The 25,911-nt window shown below is 38.8% G+C and overlaps 1 protein-coding gene across 1 annotated transcript in view; it reads right to left on the bottom strand.

The window, feature by feature from the left end:
• Window positions 1–15,721, bottom strand: part of PHF14 (PHD finger protein 14) — a 157,848-nt gene extending 142,127 nt beyond the window's left edge. The window contains exons 1-3 of the mRNA XM_062495253.1: window positions 15,601–15,721; window positions 14,866–14,976; window positions 2,246–2,889 (exon numbers count right to left, since the gene is read on the bottom strand). Of these exons, the coding sequence (XP_062351237.1) occupies window positions 2,246–2,889; window positions 14,866–14,976; window position 15,601 (756 nt within the window). The 5' untranslated portion in view covers window positions 15,602–15,721. The remainder of the gene's footprint in view (window positions 1–2,245; window positions 2,890–14,865; window positions 14,977–15,600) is intronic.
• Between the last annotated feature and the right edge of the window lie 10,190 nt (window positions 15,722–25,911).

Genomic DNA, 25,911 nt, shown 5'->3' with positions numbered 1-25,911 from the left:
GAACAAAGTAAGCGTTTCAAGCTATATGCCCATAGACTTCAAAGAGAAAAAAAATTAAAAAAAACAATAACCACCTCACTGAGTCCTATAAAGTGGTAATAATTATAAAAACAGAAAAGCACCATTTACCTACTAATGATGCTTGACCTCAGGAAAGAAAGCCAAGTTTGTATTTTGTGCATAATACAATAGAAAAGCATATGGTATTTAATTGCTGTGCATGTTAAAATAATGTATATGCAGACTTCAAAATATTTCTGTGAAATGTAAACACGTAAGAAAATTACAGGGAAGTAAGAACCAAGCAACCCCTCCCCAACACCCTTCCCAGTTTCCATCCTCCAAAAATAAGCAAAGGAAAAGAAGAAAGAAAGAAAGAAAGAATGCATATAAAAGATAATACAGTATATTCAGAACTAATTACCTGGACATTCTTTCCTAAATTTATTACAGATTTCAACATCTAAGAACTCAGTTTTCTAAGAACTCAGCTTCTGCAATGTGTAAAGATTTTGCCAGATGTGTCTGCTAGACAAGATTTTTATTTACTCTGTTTCCTTTTTCAATAATTTAAAACACTGTAGCTGTGGAGAGCATACTGCTACAATATAGTATCTTGAGTATCAGAAATCTGAAAATTAGTCTATAATTCAGTCTATAGGTACTCACTTTTACAAAACTTCTTGATAAAGACCTAGTGATAAACAGTAGAGCAGTTTACATGTAATAAAGACAAATGATCAATTCCAAAAATTATAATTTTAACCTTAAATTTTCAAATTTTGATTCTATGTTCTGATCACTGTTCTAAATCTAAGGCAAGAATAGAATATGATATCCATGCATATTAGGAAGCTTCAAAGAAGATACAGCAGAACAGCTCTGGGTTTCTGAAACAGGTCTGGTTTTCCAAGCCAATGGAAATTAAACTGAAGAGTATACCACTAAGAATGCAGCTGCACATCTCCAGTCTGATACAGGAAGCAACTCTGAAAGAAAACTGCCTCTCTCTGTTTCAAGTTCTGATCATTAGTATTGATAGAGCAAGAGCAATTTCAGCTCCTGAGCCAAGAAAATACAGGTAATAACACTAGAGTCACAAAGCCTGATAAGGAAAGAAGATCCCTATGCAAAAAGTTAGAAAAAGAAAAAAACCCAAACAAACCATGTTTTTTTTTTCAATCCCAATTATTACTAGTAGTCAAAACAGCACAATGTTTTAACACTTGAACTTTTAACACTAACTGACTTGCAATAATATAAATACATATATGATACCTATCAAAGTATCTAAAATGGACCAAATCCAAATACTGTTAACTCCCTGTAATCTTACACATTTAAACAAAGTTTAAAGGAAACAACAGAACTTGAAATAATGTCATATCACTACCATTTCTCAAACGTTATTTTGACATTGTGATTATATTCTGAAAACTGAATATAGATTTTACAGCAATTCTTTTTATTTTGTTCAGACTTTTGCTATTGCAGAACATGAAGTCGGCCACAGTGACAAACTGGTATCTTAATTTTTCCACAGGCACAATCTTCAAGGCAACTGTAATTGTGCATAGGGGAAAAAAAGTTACTTTATTTAACATTTATATATATAATATTCACGTTCTGCAATCAGAAGATATTTAATATAATAATCATAGCACCCAAATACTTTCAGTATGGTAAGAAATTAATTCATTTGTGACTATTATAAGCAAATCCAACATAAATTATCATAATTATTCTATTTAATTTTAAACCTAGTGTGCATGGTTTTTTTACTTAAAATTCTTCTACAAGTGAACTTTGGTTCAGACTTTTATGTTTGTCACAAAGAAAGGCAAAGAATAATGCCTCATTCCTCTATTTTATGATTATGCCACAGATGCTTTTAACTTTCACAACATTACAGATCCACAATATTTACACTAAAACAGAAATCTCACTAACTTATGTTGCTTTGCATACTGGACCTCCTAGTTTTAGTACTAATCCAATCTCTGTAAAGCCAAGAGAAGTCCCACTATTGACTTTAGTGGCATTAGATTGGTCAAATGGTCCAAGCAAAGTAATTTAATATGCAGTGCCTATTTAGCATAATTTTTCCTGTTTCACTTATTAATCACTTATTATTGTGTGAACACAAGTCCAGCCAATCAGTTTAACTTTTAATATTAACAGAATAGCTACTGGGGAGTAGTTTCCATTTGTCAACAGATATATTATAGAAAGTTGGTTGCACTACCTCATTACTCTTGCTTTGTGAAAGAGCCAGGCTATCATTTGTCAATTCCTCATCATCTGCATTATTCCTGTTAAGAACTTTACTCTTCTTCTTCTTGGATCCTCCATCGCTAGCCGTGCTGCTATTATCTTCTTCATTACCTTCCTCATCATTGTCATCCTCATCACTTCCACTCCCATCATCTTCATCATCTTCATTATCTCCATCGCTCCCCTCTTTTTTCAGTGCATTCTTTCCTTTTCTCTTCTCAGCAGTAGGCCGCCAGTCATTGTCATCTTCACTGTCGTAGTCATCCATATCATTTAGTTCTTCCATCGATACAAAATCCAGCAGAGGTCGGTTCCTGCGCAAATTCCATTTTTTTGGTTCATTTGTTTGCTCATCAGCCACAGCATCAGGTTCAGCTACTTTCTCTTTCTTCTTTTTTGGCTTTTCTTCTTCATCTTCTTGCTCTTTCTTTTCAGTTTTAATTACCTCTTTATCTGCTGTTGGCACTCCCTCTTCAGTGGAGGTTTTTGGCTGTTGCTCTTCTACTTTCTCTTCCGCTGGCTCATCCTCCAAGATATTTTCTTCTGATTCAGTGCAGGAACCTTCACCACTGTCCTTAGATGCATCTTCACTCCCATGACCACTTCCTTCAGAATCTGTTGAGCATATGAAAATTTAAAAAAAGTTCCGACACAAATGTACCCCCAAAAATAAAATCTCTTGAAGCAAGTTGTTAAACAAAAGAATGATGCATGTTCCTCCCTCATAAGGTATTCCACCTATTTTTTCAGCTGGTGTCCAAATATTGCTATTTCGAGCGCTATGTTGAGAATCTGTTAAATATGAATGCATTTTAAGATGCCAAAAAATAAAAAAAAGATGGTAGAACTTATTAAATGAGCATTATATGTTCTTTTGAACTGCAGCTCATATTAACAAAAAGCAGTAGCACAGAGTAATTTCCATGTGAAGTCACATCTTAAAGAAAAAGCATTCCAGTTTTTAATTTCTGGAGGTGTTTTCTATTTCTTCAAAATAAAACAGCTATCCAATAGAAGAAGTTTGAAATCACAAAATGAAGAGTTTACATAACTAGTTCTAATAATAATATGGATTATACTGCACCTTCATTTTTAATACATCTTTGTTTTTCTCGGTTTGAGGGCTCTTAATTTCCATGGTTAGTTCACTTATTAATTCCACAAACTCTGCCTCATTCAGCTCTGTAGCTGCACTGCAATGCATTAACCTTACACCACTCATATGGTACTGTTCTGTGTGCACTCACTACTTCATTAATTAACACATGCCAAAATGAGCAACAGAAAATAATAAAGATTTTTATATTAAATAATAGACATTTTCACTGTAAAGTATATGTAAAAACTATTGACAAATGACAGGTGAACTTGTTAAACTTTATGAACAGCATCCAACTTGCTATCTCTCATCTTATATGCACCTACTGCTTTTCATTCCTAGTATTGTTTTAATGAAGGAAAATTCAGAAAATGTATTTTTTCTTAATTTTAAAAAGAAAATACACTTTCTTGATCCAATGCAAACATCAGTTAGGCAGTGGCTACAGTTTTCAGTTTGCTCAAAGCCATCACCAAGCTCTTGATCCACTGCCATAGACACAAAGATGCACCATGTCGATGCTCACAAATTAAAAAAAAAAAAAAGCCCACATCTTAATTGCTTTAGTTACAACCCAAAAAATCTCCACCACTGAATATCATCTTACACAGAGAATTTCTCTGCACACTCAGCTCTGTATAAATCCCAATGAACAGTCACTGAGGTAGGTGTGCACAGTGTGTCATTTCATGTGGCATTTTTTTCCACCCCAAAGAACATTGCCAATGATTAGCCAGTTGTTACTTCAATATAATCATCAGGTTTGCCTTATTCTGCACACACCTGCATGTGGAAGCAGTCTGTGAGGAGATTATATAATTATTGACCAAAAATTCCGTAAGTGCTACTATTACTGAAGGACATCACAGCTATTCATCCCCTTACACGCTAAGAGAAACTAAAAGTTTCCAACATATGTTCTAATACTTGGACATCCAGAAAAAAACACAAGGGTTTTTTACAGTCTTTGAGAAAAGCATAATTCAGTTATTTCTCCACACCTATTAGCCTCAACTGTAGTAATCGAAGTACAAGATAACTAACTGAAGTTCTGAAAGAGCAGAAATTAATCAGGCATACCCAAAAAATACAACCAGTACTAACTAATATGCAATCAAAAATAATTGTTTTCAAGTTACAATAATTTGTTTGGCTACAGAATCACAGGATGGTTAAGGTTGGAAGTGACCACAGTGGATCATCCCAGAGCACACCCATGCCCAGGACTGCATCCAGACAGTTCTTGAATACATCCCATGAGGAAGACTGCATAACATCTTTGGACAATCTGCCCCTGTGCTCGGTCACCTGCACACTAAAGAAGTTTTTCCTCGCATTCAAGTAGAACTTCCTGTGCATCAGTTTCTGCCCATTGCTTCATGTCCTATTGCTTGGCACTGAAAAGAGCCTGGACTATCCTCAACACCCACCTTTCAGATACTGACAGACATGGATGAGGTTCCCTCTCAGTCATCTCTTCTTAAGGATGAACAGGCACAGTTCTCCCAGCCTTTCCTTGGTAAGAGAGTACCTCCACAGAAGTATCACAAAAAATAGTGAGAAGGCTACAGTACTCCATGATGACAGGCTCAAACGGTTGAAGTGGTTCACCTTGGAGAAGGCTCCAGGGAGAACAGAGCTTATAAGAGAATTTTTTTACCAAGGCCTGTGGTGACAGAAAAAAGAAAACCACTTTTAAATTGAAAGAGGGTAAGGTTTAGATTGGACATAAGACACTTTTCAATGAGCATGGTGTGACAATGGAACAGGTTGTCCAAGGAACTTGTAGGTACCTCATCACTGAAAATATTCAAGGCCGGGTGGGATGGGGCTTTAAACAATCTGGTCTAGCAAAAGAAGTTTCTGACCAAGGCAGGGGGTTGACTTATCTTTAAAGGTTTTTTGATCACAGTTTAGTTTATAGGATACCAGGCCTGCTGACAACAGACAGGGCACACCAGATACAAAGAGGGGGGAAAGGATCACTGTAGATTTGAAGGGGGAAAGGAATAAACCCAGGTTTCCTAGAGATATGCTTGGGGGTAGCACACCACTGTTTGGGGGACAACATGCTAGAAAGTTCCTTTGGTCTGTTGCCTCAGTGGAGGTAGGGAATGGAGATCCATGCAGCAGTAAAGACACAAGTGTTACTATGTGTTAGAAAACATGGACACAACTGAAAATGGCCATAGACTTAGGACTTACTCCCCCAAAAAGTTGGTGAGATCAACAGCCCAGCTGAAGTGCCTCTACACCAACGTATACAGCACAGACAACAAACAGGAGGAGCAGAAAGCCACTGAGCAACAGTAAAACTATGACATAGTTGTTACTCTTGTAGATATGGACAGCCAGAGTGCTGCACTGAATGGCTATAAACTCTTCAGAAGGAACAGGCAAGGAAGGAGAGGTGGCGGGAGTGTTTTGATTGTCTAGGGTGTAATGATGATATGGTTGTTCAAGGGTAAGACTCAGGGGAAAATCCAACAAGACAATACTGGTGGGAGTCTGCTAAAGACCACCCAACCAGGATGAAGAGGAAAGCTAAATAGCCTATAAGCAGTTGGGCGAGATCTCCCAACCACTAGCCCTCATTCTCATAGTGGACTGCAACTTACTAGATGTCTGCTGAAAACACAAAACAGCAGAGAGAAACTGGTCCAGAATGCTCCTGGAGCACTGGAAGCTAACTGCCTCATGCAGACAATGAGGGAGCCTACTAGTGAAGACTCCCCACAGGACCTGTTATTTGTAATCAGAGAAGGATTTGTGGGTGGTGTGATGACTGGAGGGTGGTTTGGGCAGAGCAAACTTGAAATAATGATTTTCAATTCTCAGAGAAGCAAGCAAGGGGGTCAGCAGAACTTCTATCCTGGACTTTCAAAGAGATGATGCCCTGTTCAGAGGCTTGGTCAGCAGACCCTCTCTTGGGAGGCAGTCCAGGAAGGCTGGATATTCTTCAAGGAAATCTTAAAAGCACAGGAGCAGGCCATCCTATGTGCTGAAAGACAAGCCAGCAGTGAGAAAGATTGTTGAGCCTGAACATAGAGCTGAAAGCTTTGACTCGAACTCAGAAGAATAAGGAGAATTTAAGGCTTTTGGAAGAAGAGGCAGGCATCTCAAGAGGACTACAAGGATGAAGTGAGGGAGAATTTTTTTTTTTTTGCAGGGAGAAAATTAGAAGAGCCAAAGACCAACTAGAACTTAATCTGACCACTGCCATAAAAGATAATAAATACATTATCAACAAAAAGGAAAAATGAATAAATAAAATTAAAATAAACAGTAAATATATTTGTCTATATATAAATTCTATAAAAATAAATAAAACAAAAGGAATGAAAACAAAACTAAAGGAAGGCTAAAGACAATCTCCACCCTTTACTGAATGAAGAAACAGTGCCAAAGGATGAGGAAAAGGCTGAGGTACTTAATGCCTTCTTCACCTCAGCCTTTAACAACAAGATCCATTGTTCTCTGGGTAACCATCCCCCCAAACTAGAAGATAGACACAGGGAGCACAATGAGCAGCCATAATCCAAGGGGAAATGGACAGAGATCTGCTACATATCTCAGACACACACAGGTCTGTGGGCCCAAATAAGCCACATTCAATCATTTACCAACAACCCTGGCTAACCAGGGAGGTCCCAGATCATTAGAAGCTAAAAAAATGTGATACCCATCTGCAAGAAGGGTCAGAAGGAGTATCTTGGAAACTCCAGTCAATCCTGCCAGCCTGACCCTCGAAGGTCAGAGTAGATCATCCTGAATGCCATCAAGATGATGGAGCACTACAGACTGCAGGCAGAGGAGCCAGAAAACTGACCAGTAGAAAAGGGTGGGGAATGCTGGTTTGGCTGAACAAGACCCAGCATGTACCCAGACCAAGAAAGCCAGTGGCAGCCTAGCCTGTACCAGCAGGACCAGGGCAGTGATTGCCCCCCAGTATTTGGCACTGGTGAGGCCACACCTCAAATCTTGTGTCCAGTTCTGAGCTCCTCCCTTCAAGAAAGACACTGATATGCTGGGGTGTGCCCAGGAAGGACAATGGAGCTGGTCAAAGTCTGGAGCAGAAGCCTGGAGAAAATGAGGCTCAGGAAAGACCTTATCACTCTCTAGAACCGCCTGGAAGGAGGCTGTAGCAAGGGGTGGGTCAGTGTCTCCTCCCATGTAACAAGTGATCAAGCAAAATGAAACAGCTTCAAGTTGCAAAACAGGTGGGATTAGGTTGGGTATTAGGAAAAACTTCACAGAAAAGGTTGCTCCTCAGGGAGGTAGTTGAGCCACTGCCCCTGGAGATGTTTAAAAGACGTGTAGATGTGGCACTTGGGGATATGATTTACTGGTGGGCTTGGCAGTGCTAGGATAACAGCTGGGCTCTACTTTAAAAGGTCTTTTCCAGACAAAACAATTCTAAAATTCTGTGATACTTGCCAGCTCTCATAAACATTTTACAAGTAACTCCTGAAGCTATACTCTCATACTACACATATCACAGATTAAATGCCGTATGTATGCTCAAAGCAAAATGTATTTTGCATCTCATTTCACAGGTGTTAAGTGCCTATGTGCACTGTCTTACTGTAAGTAAGGTGATACAAGACTTTGCCACGTTAAAATTAACTGAAATTTATAACTTAGCTTTCATTATTTCTCCACCATAAATCTATGACAGATGTTTGTTTTGATGCTTTAACTGTACTGATGCATTTCTAAATAGTCTTAGACTTATTGCCAATTTAAGCGTTCGTCTTTTGGAGGGAATCTTAGTCCTGATCTCTAACAGCGCTTTAATTTGCTAACACTGATTCTTGTACATCACTATTACACAATGCAATAATTTAAAGCAGAGAGAAATAAACACTGTTTTCACTTGCTTCTCTCCTTCAATTTCTGTTTGCCTTCTGCCTGCACATTTTGCTTTCTACTCTCCTTTATACATTCATATACACACCAGAGATATCTACAGTACGAGATATCTCTCCCTGATCTAAATGCATCCACTGTGATAGGTGCTTTTCTAGAAAGAGCTATTCTGCAATAACAGCAATTTTTGCAGGCCTTTTTCTGTCCGTTGCACTTTTACTGAGGAAGAGGCTGCAGTACACAGTTTTCTCCTTAAAAGAAATGCCTAAAGAATGGCTCTTTCAAATTGGCAACCATATCATGTCATTTCCTATAGGAAAGAAGTAAAGCTATTCTAAGTGAAAGATGGGGCCAGATACACCACCAAATAGTGAAGAATGCAGAGTTCCATTGAGGACAAATATGAAAGATAACAGTTGGGAGAAAGACATCATTTATCCCTCGACACCTTGTTTCTTTAACTCTACTGAGCACAACAGAAGGTGGCACTCAAATCTAAAGAGGATAATTCTGAAAAGAACAGCATGTTATGCTACAGAATTAACATACAAAAAAAAAGTGCAATAAAGAAACACTCCACTCAGCTGTAGAGTCTTGTATAATATGTATGATGCACAAGACTTCAGGGTAAACCTACTGAAATCATTACATAAGTCAACGAAAAAATATCCTTGCAGGGATTTTTGCAGGACTATTTTGCAAACAATTTTATACATGACACCACACAATTTATTTTTTTTTCTAACGTTCCAAGAATATTCATGTATAAAGAGAGCAAGTGCTGCACTACAAAAGTACCTGGCCAGCCTCTGACAGGAGACAGTCTGGTTCTTGAATGCAATATCTAGCTTAATAAGCAGCTTTAAGAATCAACTTCATTGATTGTTTTAAGTGAACTCTAAAGGATAAGCTGGTTAAAGGCAATCATGGACTCAATTTTGGACTTGCCTCTTCCACTAACAAATTTTAACAAATTGCAAATAGTAGACAAGAAGCATTTGGAATTATTTTACAAAATTCTTTTATTCACACCAAATCCTATCTGGTTGAGTCTTTCTGAAGTGCTCAAAGCTACCTACAACGAAACAATCAAGGATCCTGGAACACTGAAAAACTGAGCATGCAACAGAGAGTGCTACTACCAAGTTATCACTGCTAAATAATGTTATTCAATAATAATTTACCCATCATGTGACAAAGAGCCAACAATGGCCTTTACAACATCCTCTTTTTGAGAACAGTAACAAAAACCAGGATGCAGGTGAGGTTAAATGTCACTCAACCACCATCATCTTATCTGCTGGTCCTTTACCCTCTTTTTTTCCCCCACCACAAGGCAAACAACTAGCCTTTGACATGATTGTGTGAAATTACCTAGCAATCTGTGCTAAAACATCTTAAGCACCATGTACAATCCCTTACCCAGGGTGTCTGCATCCTGATGGATGGGAAACATGGAAAGCACTAATAAAAACGTTTGTCAACAGCCTCTGGCCATAAATTTCCTTACGGAACAACAGCTCCAGTACCACAAAAAATCCTTGGTACACATGCTATATTAAACATGCAAAAGCAGCTGTACTTCCCACATATCTGATCTTACAGATAGATATTACAAATAAAGACTCCATAATACCTTAACAAAATGATTAAACTAACTAGAAAGCCACAATATTAGTAACTGGATGTAAAAAAAGAGGCAGGAAAACCTAGATCATTTATGAAAAATAATAATTTAAAAATTACAAAAGGCAGAGTTGTGTAACTGGTAAAATTGTGACCACATTAATTATTAGACACAGAGGTCAATTATGCCACAATCAATAAAACTATAAGCAAGGACTAAAGGCTTAATACCTCACTCGCAACATAATTCCAAAAGAAGAGACTCTAACACACCAGTTAGATATATGCCCTTGGTTTTCTATGCTATTTTGCTGCATATGATGATTAAACACTGGTAGACTACTGGCAATTCAACATTGGCAGTGCTGGCAGTTAAAATAATTGAACTGTCCAAAATAACATGATTAAGAACACACCAAACCAAACCAATATAGATTAAGATGCTACAGGTCTACAGAGAGAAACTGTCTTCTCAAATAATGCTTTGAAAAGAAGTATTACTATGTATTAACTGCAGATGGAGACTGGGCAGAGCAAGAGATGAAACTGACCACTGATTCAAAGTTACACATTTCAGTAAACAAGTACTTATTTTAATAGAAAGAATGATGGAAATAGAACAAAGGAAAGTCATTTAGTAAGCAGCTTACTCACTCTTACACTAGCAACAATTATGTCATAGGACATATCAGTAGATGTCTGTTCACATTTGAAAAACCACTCAAAACTAAAGATTGTCAATTTTGACTTGAGTGATTAGGAAGTGTCTCATTTACAAGGTTAGAACACTGATTAAACTGGGTGCTCTACCAATTGCTTATCAGAGAGCACCTGGAATAACAGAAATCCCAGTGTTTCAAAAGAAAACAGAAGTTGAAAACCTTGTCAGTGACTCCAAAGATTTACTTAGGATGGCAGACATCTGTACAGACAAAAGTTTTACCTGGGATGAAGATACTCCAAAAAAACATACTGCTAGTATCTTCCATTTTCTCAAATAGAAAAAGGCCCTGAGAATTCCAGTCTCAGGAACTACACATTAAAATGGCAATACAATACAATTTAGTAATGATTAACCAGTCAATATTTTCTTTTACCTTCACTGTCTACTGAAACACCTTACAACTTTACTCTTGCCTACCATTTAAGTGTAGTCTAAAAACAAACATATTTATTTCTTCATCAAGATTTCAGTACTGTTAAACACTTTGTTTAACCTCCACAAACTTTTCTTTATATGACAATATCCTGTATAGGAAAGCAAAAGTGCAATCTCCATTGTGCTAAGAGGAAAAAATATTCATAAGGGTAAGCATATTTGCAACTTTTTATTTCTAGATCAAGTCACAGTTTTTAAGAATAGGTAATGCACGCATTTATGTAGATCACTACTTGTTTTAAACAGATCTACTAACTACTTCAACTGCAAGAATAGTACATAATATATATGCAAGTCAGACTTCACACTCAACACCAAAAAAAAAAAACAACAAAAAACAACGAATGTATGTAAAAATTTGAAACAACAAGACCAGCAGCAGAAGTAGTGACAGGATTGAGCTCTTCAAAGGCAGCATTCAGTTATTTTCTTCTTAGCTACATTGTGATAGGACCCGTCCTTAAATTCACGCACAATTCTTGTTCAGGAACCACTACGTTCCTCTGTATGATTTCAATTTCAGTACATGCGCTGACAAAACTGAATCCATGGATGAGAGAGAAGAAAAGTGGTAAATTCTTGCTTTGGAGTCCTGCTGGGAGTTACTCTACACCCATACTCTGATTTGTGACATCAGTGTATCTCCAGCTGCTCCCATTGCAGAAAAAAAAAAAAAAACGAACAAAAGGACTCCCCCAAAGCATGCTTTAGTTAACTTAAAAGCAAACCTTCAAGCAATTGATGTGTATTATGAGAGATAGTACTAAAAGCCTTAAGTTGAGTATATTAACAACACCATCATTTCAAGTCACATGTTTGTACATTCTGACTCCAAAGGGACAGTTTTTTTGATGGGTTCAACATTAAGATTACATATGACAGTCTTTCTCATGGAACAATTGCTTAAAAATGTTTACAAAAACCAGAAGAATACAGTACTTTAGAATATGGCATTACTAATAGAAACAGAGAAGCCATTAAAAATTACTGTGTTCAGTACAAACATAATGAAAATCCCAGAGGCCAGAAAACTATTTACATAAAGTAAATTTACAAGAACGTAACAGTTTTAAAATCAACTTCTCTAAAGAGATGTCAGAATGTTGAGATCTATTAAGTGGAAAAGGCCAACTGACTGCTGGTATGACCTAAATTCAAAAGGAAAGAAATTAACTGCGCTGTAAGTAAAAGCCCATGTTGCCTGTGGATTTTTTTGGTGGAAATAGAGGTTAGATGATTTGAAATGTTTTTTTATAATAAAAAAATTTACAAAGGTGCCAAGACTCTAAAAAAAAAAATCAGAAATGCCAGCTGCTTCCTAAAAGCACTTAACAGCAACTTCTCAAATCCTTACTGCATTGCATATTCCCAGAAATCTGACAGAACAATGAAGGTGTGTAAAAGTTTAGGTGTTCTGGGTTCAGTCCCCATATATCTCCACAGTATCATCTACTAGTACATATCACTGGAGATCCTAAAGCTCACACGTACAGACATAACATAGTTATCAGGGAGATAACAACTTCAGAATTCTTTTAACTCCATGTTTAATATTTTAACCTAATTTTCAAATTTGTTTTGTTATTCTAAACACCTATACATGCATTTGTGAATGAAATAAACATATGTTGTGAAGCTGTGGAATTACCATACTAGATTTTATGCTCATATTCAATGCAGACTGGTTCTTACTTCTGACACACTTAATTCCTTTTATAAGCAAACTATACAATGCTATTTTGAATTCAAGCAAATACTAAATACTGATTTGCAACAGGCTGCTCATGATTATATGTATGTGTGTAAGAAAAACCCTTTACTTAATAACTTCTTCCAGCCAAACTGAAATGGACTAAGTGCAAACAAATTTAACAGCATGTTATACCAGCTTCATTTTAAACCAGTACAGATGTTCTGCCTCAGATTTCCTGAAGTATTCATTTAAACATGTATTACATGTAAGAAACTCTTGCTTGTTGTAACTTTCGACTCCCCAACTTCTCCAAACTCTCACAAATTGCTTTTTCCACACTGAAAATCTTCAAATAAAGTATAAGATGTCAAATCCTGTTGCTTGTGAAACACTTGTTTCAAAGTGTTTTCACAAGATTTTAAGTTTTATTAAATAGAACATTAATTTCTCTGACAATTGATAGATATAGGTTCAGAAATGCTAAAAAAACACTTCATGGGATATAGAACACAAAGCAGCAATTAGAAAAAAAAACATTTTAAGTAGAATTTGGGTTTTTCCTCATATGCTTGTTTCAATTCAGTTGCATATTTAAAGGAAAATCCATTCAACTTCCTCAAAATGAAACTGACTTTGAAATACACTCAAGGCTAGATACTAACCAGTCCCGTTTAATATATATACAATGTCCTAAAAGTCAAAAAGAAAGCAATTACAAGTGAATCTTCTGCACCCACACACTTGAGCCAGGAAACTATATTAATTATTTTTAATAAATGTCTGTCCTTTGACCTGAGTTATGTGTTCATCACCCGGACTCCCTTTCCAATCCTTATTTTCCCTTCAATCCTGCCTACATTACTGCTCCAAAATAGGGAGATTTTCTTTGGTAATTAAAAATAATTTCCTTTTATGGCAAATTATATCCTTATTCAAAAGAAAGGATCAAAAAGCCTCAGAACACAATTAAAAGAGTAGATTAAACAAGCCCCCAAAAGTCTTAAAATGAAATTGGTAAGATGACATCAGTTTTACTCTCTTAAACCACTGCAGTCTGCTGTACCAGAACAGCCAAGGGAAATATGTCCAGGGGAAGAGGTAGTGAGAAGAACAAAACCAACCAACCAAATCAAAATAAACCACAAAAAAAGGAGCATTAGGGCATATCTTAAACCTGACTCTGGGTGAATTATTATTAAGCATGTTTAAATTCATCAACACAGAGGAACTTGCCAAATGTTAAAGAATAAGCCTTCAAATGGGAATATTTCTGCACTATACATTCACACAATACATACATCAGCATCCTCAGTGCAGAAATAACAAAATCAAGTTATCTGATAAACTGCCGTAATGCTTCCCTCACATCTTTTACATCCTGCATCTTCTTGTTTATTTCTCAGCATATGCCACAGAACATGCAATGTGCTTATTGTGTTTATTGACCAACATGGTCCTATCCCTTCTTCCCCTTTCCTTCAGCATACTTGAGTTTACTAATTTTATTTTGGCCATCTTGTCTATTTTCAGTATCTGTGAATGTTCACCGCAGATAGAGGAATCTGCACATAAAAAAAGACTGCAAAGCAACAACACTCTGTAGTATTTCTAGTATGAAACATGTACACTTTTCTGTATATTTCTGTGGACACCTTAAATTTACCTATTGTAAAAAACAATAAAAATCAGAACAGATTATCTTTTTGCTTCAGGTTCTTACTCACCAAGTAGAATTAACCTTGAGAAATAGTCAAGTTCATAAGTGCAAAACAAACTATTATCCAGACTTGTTCAAAACAAAATGGCTTTAGATTCTTCTTATTTCAATACCAAATACAGTGAATAGTCCAAAAATTATCCCTAAACTGAAAAACTCAAAAGCAATAAATACAGTTGAGGCAGTCTGCACATTTGCTACTCAAATGTTTCTACCAAAACTTGTTTCACCATCATGAGACTTCTGTTGCAAAAGAATAATCACAACTGAAGTACTGATTCCCAGTAATCCAACCAAGTCACTCTCTTCAAGAGTCTCCAAGTCCCAGCAGACTCACTACAAGCATTCTGCCTCTTATATATTAAATGAGCATCCACAAACCAAAAATGAGGTAATTCTGAACCGAGGAGATGAGAAAGCATATTTACCTGAAGCATCTCCAACTTTAAAATCACTGTCATCAGAGCTATCATAATCTAAAGCTTCCAGCAGCGAAGCTGCCAAAGGCTTCACCTGTCTTCTCTTCGAACTGCGGTCCACTGTAGAGAAAAAAAAAAAGTGTTGTTACTGAGTGGCATAAAGAGAATTCAGCATCGCTAAAGGCATTTAAACTACAAGGCAGCACGGGCGTGACAGGCAGGGGCAGTCCCGAGAGCAGCCCACAGATGCAGCCGCAGCGGGGTCCGGGGACACCCGCTCCCCCAGGTGAGGCCGGGCAGGGCAGGGCAGGGCAGGGCAGGGCACGGCCCGCCCTGCCCTCCCGGCGGAGCGCTGGTGCTCCCTGCAGGCGCCGGCAGCCGCACGGCACCGCGCACCGCGGGCTGCCCGCAGCCCCGGGAGGGCTGGGCGGGCGCTGGGACCGCCAGGAGCCCCCGGGACAGCCGGCAGCCCCCGGGACAGCCAGGAGCCCCCGGGACAGCCGGCAGCCCCCGGGACAGCCAGGAGCCCCCGGGACAGCCGGCAGCCCCCGGGACAGCCAGGAGCCCCCGGGGGCGCGCCCCAGCGCGCTCCGCCAGCCACCAGACGCAGGGGAGACGCGCAGCCGGGACCGCGGGACACCCAAGGGAATGCGATGCGCCCGCTCGCCCGGGGGCGGGGGCGCTCCGCGGGAACAGCGGCAGCCCGGCGGGGCAGGGCCGGCAGAACCGCTGCGGATCACTTACTAAAGGCTGCGCGGGAGGGCGGCGGGCGGGCAGGGGCCCTCGGGTGCAGCGCCGCCGAGCCCCGGGCCCCTTCCCCAGACAATGGGCACGGCGGCGACCCGGATGCAGACCCGCGCCCGCCCCGCCGCGCAGGCGCCGCCCGTGCGCGTGCGCACGGCGAGGGGAAGCCGGGGGGTGGTGGCGGCCTGCGGGGCGGTGGCGGGCAGGTCCCGGTGCGGAGCCGCTCGTTCTCACGGTACTGCCAGTGAAAAACGACTCGAAAAACCACTCCGGCGTTTTTCCCTTTCCCCGTTTGGGAACGAGAAAGCGTTACAAAGCTGTTCTCATTTAACCCCTGCTCGAAGAGCTGAGTTTCGCGTAGACTCTGTTGCATTGTCGAGCTCGTTCCTGCGCTGTAAAAGAACAGTAATCCACTGCGTTGGAAGAAAAAGGAAAGCAAAGAAAATGGGGAAGAGATGTTCGAGGCCAGGTTGGATGGGGTGCTGAGCAGCCTGGTCTAATTGAAGGTGTCTGAGCCCGCTAGGTGTCCCCGGTTAGAACTAGATGACCTTTCATATGCCCTAAAACCCCAGACTATTCTGTGATTCTATGACAATACACATCCCAGGATTATTGTTCGACCACATCGCAGGAGTCTGGGAGCTCACAAGCATAAAGCCGAATGGTGAGAGATGGACAGTGAAGAGGGCGATGCTGGGCCATTGCCCATGGAAGGGTCCCAGCTTTGCCTCAGCTGTAAGGGCTGTCCCTGGCCCCTGTGTGCACACAGATTTTCCAGAGTTCCCTTTGCCTCTCTCCCCGCCCACCCCCCACCAAAATGAGCCACCTGCACAAAAGTTTTAAAACAACTGATGCTCTGGCGCACAGGTAAGACTTTAAGAGCTTGAGAGTGAAGGATGGTGCTAAACAGGAAAGCTTTCAACATAATTTTAAGAGCTTTAAAATTGGAAAATGTGTGTTTAATGATGGATAAATGTAGCGCCAAACTCATTCTATGGTTGTACAGAAAATCATGCTATGAAAAGCCTGTGTTCATAAAGGAGACAGGGGAATCCTGAAACTTCATTCTAATAAAGAGAGGGCGTACACTGGGATACACACACGGGGGTCTCTCTCTTGGGGTTTCCAAGGGCGCAGCCTCCTTTTATCCTAAACTCCCAGCCACATGTTCCCCTCTTCCTTTCCCCACTGGCTGAGGTACTAGGAAGGCACAGCCTTCCCAAACCACCTACCAGATAGCCCCCCCTGAATCTGTCATTTTACCCCAGGCTTCTGCTGACCAACTTGTCTGTCTCAGGAGTCAAACTGGGATCTGTAACAAACCTTCTGCCCAAAGTTCAGAATGTTTCAGGAGCCAAGCTGTCTTGGCTCTCTAACAAACCTGCCAAATGAAGATCCATTTCAAAGACGTTAACACCCGTACCTTCACTCATGGAATTGTTTGTAAAGACATTAGCTCGTATCTTCCCTATCATGGTGAAGACTGGAGAGGACATAAAGTTTGGCAAATATGCATTCTGTGCCCAGAGCCTGTGCTACGTTTAGCATAGTGCTGCATGTACCAGAGCTAAAACTCATCCTGGCATTGCAAAGATGGGTAGCTTGGTGGTATGTAAGTTTTTATATAGAGTACAGAGATGGCTGATTGGCATATGATATAATTATGTAGCTGAAATACTTTCAACAATAATTTTCTGTGTGTCTGATGTTGAGTGTTTTTGAAGGACAGAAAATTCCAAAGGTAAGTGTGAATTCTGGTTTAATTCTGTGATTAAATTTCCTGGGGTTTTTGTAGCATCACATCCATAGCTGATGTGTTCACACTGACTGATCCTGTTTCCTCCATCAATTCTTTGGCTATATAGGAATTTTATAAGAAAAAGTGAATTCTTTTCCTGAATCTGATTTTGCCAGCCCTACCCAAATGTGCTATTGGCCCATGAACTCTAGTATTTTCTTCCAAACTCTGATCAGCTTCCCTGTTCAATGAGGAGTTGGGTAAGTCAGCTTTTCAATACCTGGTGGTTTTTTCCTTTTGACTGGCAGTGCCTATCCTACTTTTTTCCCTAAACACATTATTACAGTCTTAAACGACAAGTAGCAGGGCTCAGATCCCTTCATTGAGACTGTAGATCCGTGATAAAGTGCAGCAGCAGGTTCTGCTGAACCTCCTCCCTGCCAATGGACAAGCCCCTGCTCTTGTCCCATCCACAGTGACAGCCCAAATCACATGTAACAGGAAGGAACCTTAAAAAGAACTGCCTGCAAATTTGGTCCAATAGAAGATCAGGCTGAGCAGAGCAGACAGCTTTGAAGAATGAGGGCTTTCAGCACAGACAATGGGAGAGGAGCACCGTGTAGAACAGTGGAAGAATTTATGAATCCTTTAAATAAGAATGTGAAAGTAGATATATGGACTATCTGACTTTCAGTTCAGCCCTCCGGGACAGGCTGCAATGCTAGGATTATTCCAGTCTCTACATGAATCGTTCTGGCAGGAATAGGTGATCAAACAGATGTTAATGAATGGCTTCCTGCCCTGCTCCTCATTAGCACCTCATATTCCTCAACTGCTCCTTCCTCCTTTTCTCTGTACTGTTTCCCGTGACTCGAGCCTTCTCAGCTCTTCTGTCTTACTTCTTGTCCCAAACGTGTTTTTTTCCCCCTCTCCTTTTTTTTTTCCCTTTCCAAAGGTATATTCACACTTTCATTTCTGAAAATAACATGCACGAACTCTTTTGTTATCTCCTGTAGTCAGCTGCATACTCTGCCCTCATTCCTCAACAGGAAAAAACCCCACATCAATAAAATGAAAAGAACTGTGAAGTGCCTAAAATTTATTCACCGTTTCTCTAGCCTTCTGGGTACTGCAAAGATAGGGCTTACCAACAAATCCTCCAAATGTAGTAATTAGACGTAAATAAAATGTACAGCACAGAAATTAAGTAGAACTACCAGTTTATCTTTTGTTCATCTTTCTTTGGAAGTTTCTGGCTATTAAAACATCTATTAAAAGGTAATTCCCCCTTTGTAGATGCTAGTAGTGTCAGATTATTTCAAGTAAGGGAAAAGAAGGGAGAATTCATGCTCCAAAAGAGCATTTCTTTCCATGAAAGAAATTTTCAGAATGTCTAATCTCCTTATTTCTGCAAGGCCTTTGCCAGTTTTACCAGAAAATCAAGGATGTTGAAATGTTCTGTTGCCTTTTTGGTAGAAGAAATGTGGTATTATTGACACACTGCTGGGAGCTGGGCACTGTACTGACATTGCTGTATCCATTAAATAGATTTTCAGTATTGTCAGTTTAGCACCTGCAAGTACTACCCTCATGCACATACAAAAATCATCTTAAAAAGTCATTTTTAGTGGAAAATTGTGAAGAGCTGAAATAGTATATCTAGTATGAAAATGTCATAGCAGCTCCATCACTAACATAATACCTAAAAAATGCCTAGAAGTATTTCAGTATTTCAGGTCATGTCAAACACATCAGGTCTTTGAATTATCTCGGTGTTCCAGTAGTTCTCTTCAGGCTGAGCCTTCAGTGTGCAGCCTGTTGCAAGAGTAGGTGTCTGAATCTCCAGTTCAGTTCTGCTGTTCAACTGCAGGAAAAGGAAAGAATATCTTCTGCCTGTACTTTTGCCTTAAGAAAAATGGAATCTTTGTTGTGGCTTGATAAAGACCATTTTAGAAGGACTTACAAAATAGCAAGTCACCACAGAATACAGTCACACTCAAATAAATTATTCTTAGTTTAATGAAACTGGTGAGTTTTCAAAGGAAAAAGTGCAGTATTTCCTCAAGTAGGGAATAAACTCAAGAGTAAGTCTGTTTGTAACTTATCTGTCAACTGCAAATGGAGAATAATAGTATGAAGTCTTGTATCTATTTTTTTTCCTGTCAGTGAGCAGACAGTTAGAGCCATGACCTACCTGTCTCAATCCAAATGGCAGACTCTTTTTTGTCTATCCAAACATCATCATCCTTAGTATGGAGACTGACCTCTTCAGATATCTTTCCAAAGAGAAATCTTACAGCTTTTACGCTTTAACTTTGTCATTACAGCCAACTCTTTTAGTGATCTCTTTTGTCTAGTACTATATGGCAAAATATAAAAAGTCTGAATTAGATGCTCTTGCTTTTTTTAAATTGCAAAGGGGAGAAAATTCAGTGTGAATGGTCTCTGAACAATAAGACTTTGAAATAAAGTGCAGACTACTACAAGGTCTACTGCAGTCAAACTGCTGCCTGGGAAACTTCCCATCACACATTGAGAGATTCTTGCATTCCTGAGGTCATGCTTAGCCTCAGTCAATTAATTGGGGGGGGGAGGGTTTGATTACATGGTGCACATGTTGCAAAAGAGTCCAGGAAAAGTGAGAAACAACAGTACAAAACAACAGCATGTATGTTCAGTAGAAGAGCTTTCTAACTATATATAGATATATTTACATACATATTCCCACCATTACCTTGGCTGTATATGCCTACCTCCTTAACCACTATGAGACCACCTCATGTTACTCATACCCATACAGAGGACATCATCCTCAACTCAAACCTGACTGCAGATTCTGCCACTGAAGTCATGTCTGAAACCTTCAATGTAAAACATATCTCACATGCAGGTTTCCTGTCTGCCCCTTCAGCTAAAATTCTTGTCTAGGTTTAGCTCCCTTCTCATTTCCATCAATCATCTCTTTTTCTGGTTTTCGAAAATGCAGCTCTGATGTTGCAATATCTATTGCAATGATTCTCCTCAGCTTCTACCATGTTCCTTTTCCATTTTTATCTTTCTGGTGAATTTACCTCTGCTACATTGCTCATAAACTTACTCAGTTTGATTCAGTACATTTCACAGATTACTTTTTCTTTCATCTGCCATTTCTTTACAGCAGATGAAATTTACCGTACAAATTTGTTTAGCACAATATATTGGCCTCTAGTTTGCTGTTGAATTTTCAGACAAATTTCAGGCTTTTTTCCAGTCATCCTTCATACTTAAAATGTATTCCATGTAAATACCTGCAAACTGGCTTTGTTTTACTTTGCAAATACCCTTCTACCACCATGCTCACTAAAAATTTTGTTCAACCAAATGAGTGTTGTGTCTCGTGTTGTCTCATAGTTTATTTGTACAGCTGTTACACAAGTGTATACCAAGCATATGCTGCCATAGCTGTGTCTGTTTCTGTCTGTTCTTGTTCTATGTGTGTATTACGTTATTGCACAGAATTCCACAGATCTACTATCTCCTGTACGAAAACATTGTTTTGTTTGCTTTTAGCCTCGCTCCTGTTCTTCTATACCTCCCAAGTCATCTCTTTCCCAAGCTAAAGAATCCCATCTGGCAAAGTAAATTCTTAAAGTTCATCTGAGATAGAAGATTGAAATTCCTCCAATGCCTCTTGTTTTCCTTCAATGAACTTTTCCCATCTATCTAGATAGCTATTTTGTAATGGGAGGACAGCACTGAAATGCAGGCAAATAGTGCATTTATTCAGTTTAATAATGTTTTCTCTTTTGTTCTCTATTTTTTGTTCTCTATTTCTTTCATGTGATTTTTAAGATTCTTTTTTTCTTGGGCCGTTAAGTGAACATTGACTGCACAGAAATGGCACTTCCATAAAACTATCATGATCCCAAGGTCTTTTTCCTAAGTCAAGGAAGTCAACTCAGAGTTCATTTTATGTGCAAAGCTAGGATTTCTTGTCTTCAGAAGCACTGATTTCTTTACATTATTATCTGTAGCTGTTTCCACAATAACTTACAAATTCAGACAGATTGTCCACTGAGCCCCTCTGCCCAGAGGACTGCATTTTAGCATGGGAGAATCTTCATTTCTTTGTCATAGAAAATATTGATGGAGAAAATTCATCTCTCTGAGTAAATTTCATACAAACTATCTGCTGGGCAATGAATGCTGGCATTTTTTCTCTGTTTTAAATATATCTGATTACTAATTTTGATGCTTTTATTGTTGATTCTCAAATTATTTGTCCATTCTCCCAAATTGATCATATTTTGATATTTAATAAATTAAAGCTTATGATACTTTTTGTTTTCTTGTTTTAAATAGAATTTGAAGGATTCCTTCCTGTTCATAGTATTCTCCCTAACTTTAGGGAGAATAGCTGAAAAGTGACTTCAGCTTCCTTTTACATTTCCTCTTCCATTTCCATAGGTGATAAACACTAATGCTGCAATTCCAGTATAGTGTCATCCAGTAGCTTACGTGCCCATCAAAATTTAATTCCTTGGACTATCCTTGGAGAGGGGAATTGGAGGCACAAGAAGTAAAGATCATGTGTTGAGATAAGAACAATTTGCTGGAAACAACAATGAAACAAGAAAATTAACAGTAACAGCAACAATATTAATAAAAACGTGTACAGGAGAGATGAGTGGTTCACATACAAAATGTTCACCATGGAGCCCAAGCTGACCACACCATACTCCCCCAACCTGGAAGTGAGACACTTCCCCAGTCTCCAGAGAATGATTTGAGGTGTTATAAAATAACCTTCAGGTCCTAGCCATACCTCCTGGCTGCTTCAAAAACTAACCCTGGCTTGGCCAAAACGCTGTCATGCAAACCTGAGTCTTTAGCTTCCTTGTCTGCTTAAATGTTCTTCCCTTTTGTCAGTCGTACTGGTCCACCACAGCCAGTTACACCTTCCCAGAGGGTCTTAGGAGCCTTTGCAGACTCCCCAAGGGTGTTTGCCAGCTGGTAGTCACAGTGCAACCCTGAAAGTCTCATGGGATCCCAAGCCTAACTATCCATAAATTCCATGACAGGTTCTTCTGCCAATACAACCTTTTTCTTCCCCACTGTTGGAGAAAGAAATCATGTGCAATACAAATAAAGAATGTAATTCCATTCTTTTTTAATAATCAAGACTTACTCCTTCTTAACAAGATATGAAAAATGTGAACATAAGCCAGTGATTCCCACTGATTTCAGTGGGCTCTGCATCAGGCTTTTAATGACGCTGACTGATAACACTTTTTCCAGATGTAGTCTTTCATCCATCAAACCATTCTGTTGTTCTGAGGAAATTTGGGATGTAAAGAACATCTGCCACAATGAACATAAAAAGCATAGACCTGCTGTTCCTAATGGGAAGTATTCTAAGGGCTTGGAATAAAAAAAAAAAGTTAATTAATTTTACAAGAATAATTACTTTGAATGTGAGTGTCAATGGCCCTTCTCACATAAAGCTTTTCCAATACAATCTTGTTTTGGTGTTGCTGAGGACAAAAAAAATGCTTCAGTTGTTCTGACAAAAATCTCTGTGAATTGTTATAAAATAAATTCTACTGAAGGGGTTTCTATAGCTTCATTTTAAATTCTGTTTATTTATTATCTATAAACAAAAAAGCTGATTGGTTTGGATTTGTATGATAAAATATAGTGAAATAATAAAACCTGTAAGCAATCAAGAAAGGAAATAACTGCTTTTAATGTACTCTGTAAAATGTAATTGTGATATTTAGTAATCAATTTGCTGCTTTTTCTAATATTCATTATATCATTCATTAGCACAAGGTTTCACAAACACAGAAGATGTCTTTTACTGTAACATTTTATAGCACCTAATAGGTTTTTAATCTGGTTCTGCCAAATTGTGTAGGTTTTTTCTTGAAAATTGTTTTTTAAGAATTTGAGCTGATTTAAGTTCAAATTTATGGCAAAAGAAAAGACAGTTATGCTAGAGCTCCCCTTCATCTAGACATATATACAGTTTCCTTTGTCTTTTAAAAAGGAAAAGCAATCGCCAAGACATGTCTTTGTTAAGGTTCCCTGCTGGTGGCATATGGCAAAGTTACTGGCACCTTGCCTGGAAAACGCAGCAAGAACTGATAGATCTGATCTCATTCTGGTGCTGGGGAGAAAATAGATTACAGTGAAGGCCACCCTTACAGCCTGCAACCATCAGTTGCTTGGCAAGAAGCACAAGTTCCTGAAAACAGATCCAGGAAGGTGAAAGAGAAAGAGCTTTTACCCTTGTAAGTGATAGCAGAGCCCCCCAAACAGTCCATGCTAGAGCAGGACCTTCAGAAGTCTCTGTGTAATTGTTTTATGTAGTACTGTGAAATAAAACTCTCAGGGTGTAAATGTTTAGGAAATAATAGTGTATAAATGCATACATATGTTTAAGAAATAATGCTCTAATAATAATAACAATTTTATTATAAATAATAATAATATTTTTACAAGTTGATTTCAACTTTTTCTTGAAAACTGTGACAAAATCCTGCAGATGCAGAACTTCTGAAAAAAAACCCAGATTTTCTTCCATACTGTCATATTGCTGGAACCAGGCATTAAGAGTGATGACCCATTTGATGTAAAAAATAGACTTATTTTTTCTTATTTGAAATTAGCTTGGCAGTACACAGTTTTGAAGGGTTTGGGGGGGGGGGGGGGGGAGGAATCTACTGTAATTGTGATAATTTATAAAGCAGAAATCCTGAAGAGACTTGGATATCTCCAGTCCCAAACTTGGACAAGACCAGCAATAAGATTCTACTCCATTCTTCCATTAATATATTTGTATGCTAGATATCATCCTATAGCAAAGATCATTTTTATGCTTATACAGATTTAGTAACCGTGACAATTATAGGGAATGGAATTGATTTCCGGATTGCTTTCATTATCTCTAAGACTTGACAAATGCTGTAAAAATTAAAATTTAAAGGTTGTTTTCAATTAAGCTGGTGTGATTAATACTTTTTTTTTTAAGAGAATGTCCAGCCACAAAGATGTCTTCTTAGTCCCAGTGATGGCAGGGTGCAGTTTCATATGAAGCTTGCCATTTTCCATTCTCACAACACAACCTCATCACCCCCTCCCATTCACTTATACCATATACTGAGCCAGTTTCTGATCTGACAGACACCTACCCTACCAAGAAGCCCTGTGGTTCCAACACCAAGTGATCAGTGCAAGCCAGGGGCATGGACACAGGGTCAGGAACATGAAGGAGAGAGGGAAGCAGCCATGAGTGCCCAGTTCAAGACCAGCCAGTGTCACATCAGGTGTGACACAGCTGCTGGCAGCTCCATGGGCAGACCAGTCGGGCCTGGAATGAGACAACACGAAACCATCACCTTCTCCCATTCACTTCTCCTGTATGTTTTCTGCAGTTACATCCTTTACAATTGTAAATAGCACTGACCTGGAACTGGTCCAGATAAAGCTTTTTTGTCCATCTCTTTTGCACAGCCTTATGTGAACTGATACTGAAACATGAGTATCCAAGGTCAAAGGATGGATAAAACCATCTCCAAGTAGTACTTTCAGCTTACTGTGAATTAAAACAACTGTGCTACTTTGGCCTAGACAATTCATTACATCCTTTACTGTTCCATGTAATAAAAGCATACCTGTTTGTGTTCTCACTATTATTTATTTGTATTCTGTGACTCAAGGTGGCTCTAAAAAAAATTGATTTGTAGAATCCACAGTGCAGAGTCTTTTCTGTTGCTCCTCAAATGACTCTTCTTTCTCTTCCAGATTCTGCAGTTTTGAAACTCTATACCAGCAAATCAATAAAAAAAAATTACAACAGTGAAAATCATTCTATGTCCCCTTCCCAGTCAAATAGGAGAACAGAGAGGTAGAGACAGGGAGCAAAAATTCCTGCCATACTGATTTGTTTCTTTAAAAATGCAATGTGGATTACTTATTTTAAGACACATAGCACTGGAATGTTCTGATTTTAAAATCACAATTAATTTCAATTTTAAAAAAAATTTCAATTTTTTATTTTGCCCAACAAATAAATAAACTGAATTCAAGTTTGATTTGATGGCTTGTCCTTGTAAGGACTTGTTTTAGTTTTTAAAAAATAGTTCATCTCCAGACTGGCCTCTTGCAGGATTTTTTTTTTAAATTAGTAATAATTCTGCTGATAAGAGGTTGTGTAAGTATATCCCTGTATTGACAATGTTATTACCTTTCATAGCTCCAGCAGTTTAAATTATGCTTGCAGAAGATACCAGTTTTAAAATTTATTAGTTTCTTCTGCATCTGTTCTGCATTCACAGAGAAAAGACATCAGTATGGGATGCTTGAATACTTTAGGAGTACTACATGTGTTTTTAAGACAGCTCTTTCACATAAGTGCTACTGTTATGCTCATTTCTCTGTAAATAGGATGGCAGCCTGAAAGACAGTGAAAGCCTGGTGTTTCTTTAGGGCAAGTCCCAAAGTGGAAAAACAGATGGGCAAAGGCAGCATCGATGGAGTAACATCTCAGAGTATACAAACTTGTACATTTGTGAGGCAAATAGGTAATTGAA

Source organism: Cinclus cinclus, chromosome 1 (assembly GCF_963662255.1).
Source record: "Cinclus cinclus chromosome 1, bCinCin1.1, whole genome shotgun sequence".
Taxonomy (NCBI): Eukaryota; Metazoa; Chordata; class Aves; order Passeriformes; family Cinclidae; genus Cinclus; species Cinclus cinclus.
Note: the sequence above shows the minus strand (reverse complement) of the source record. Positions and strands in the feature narration are given on the sequence as shown.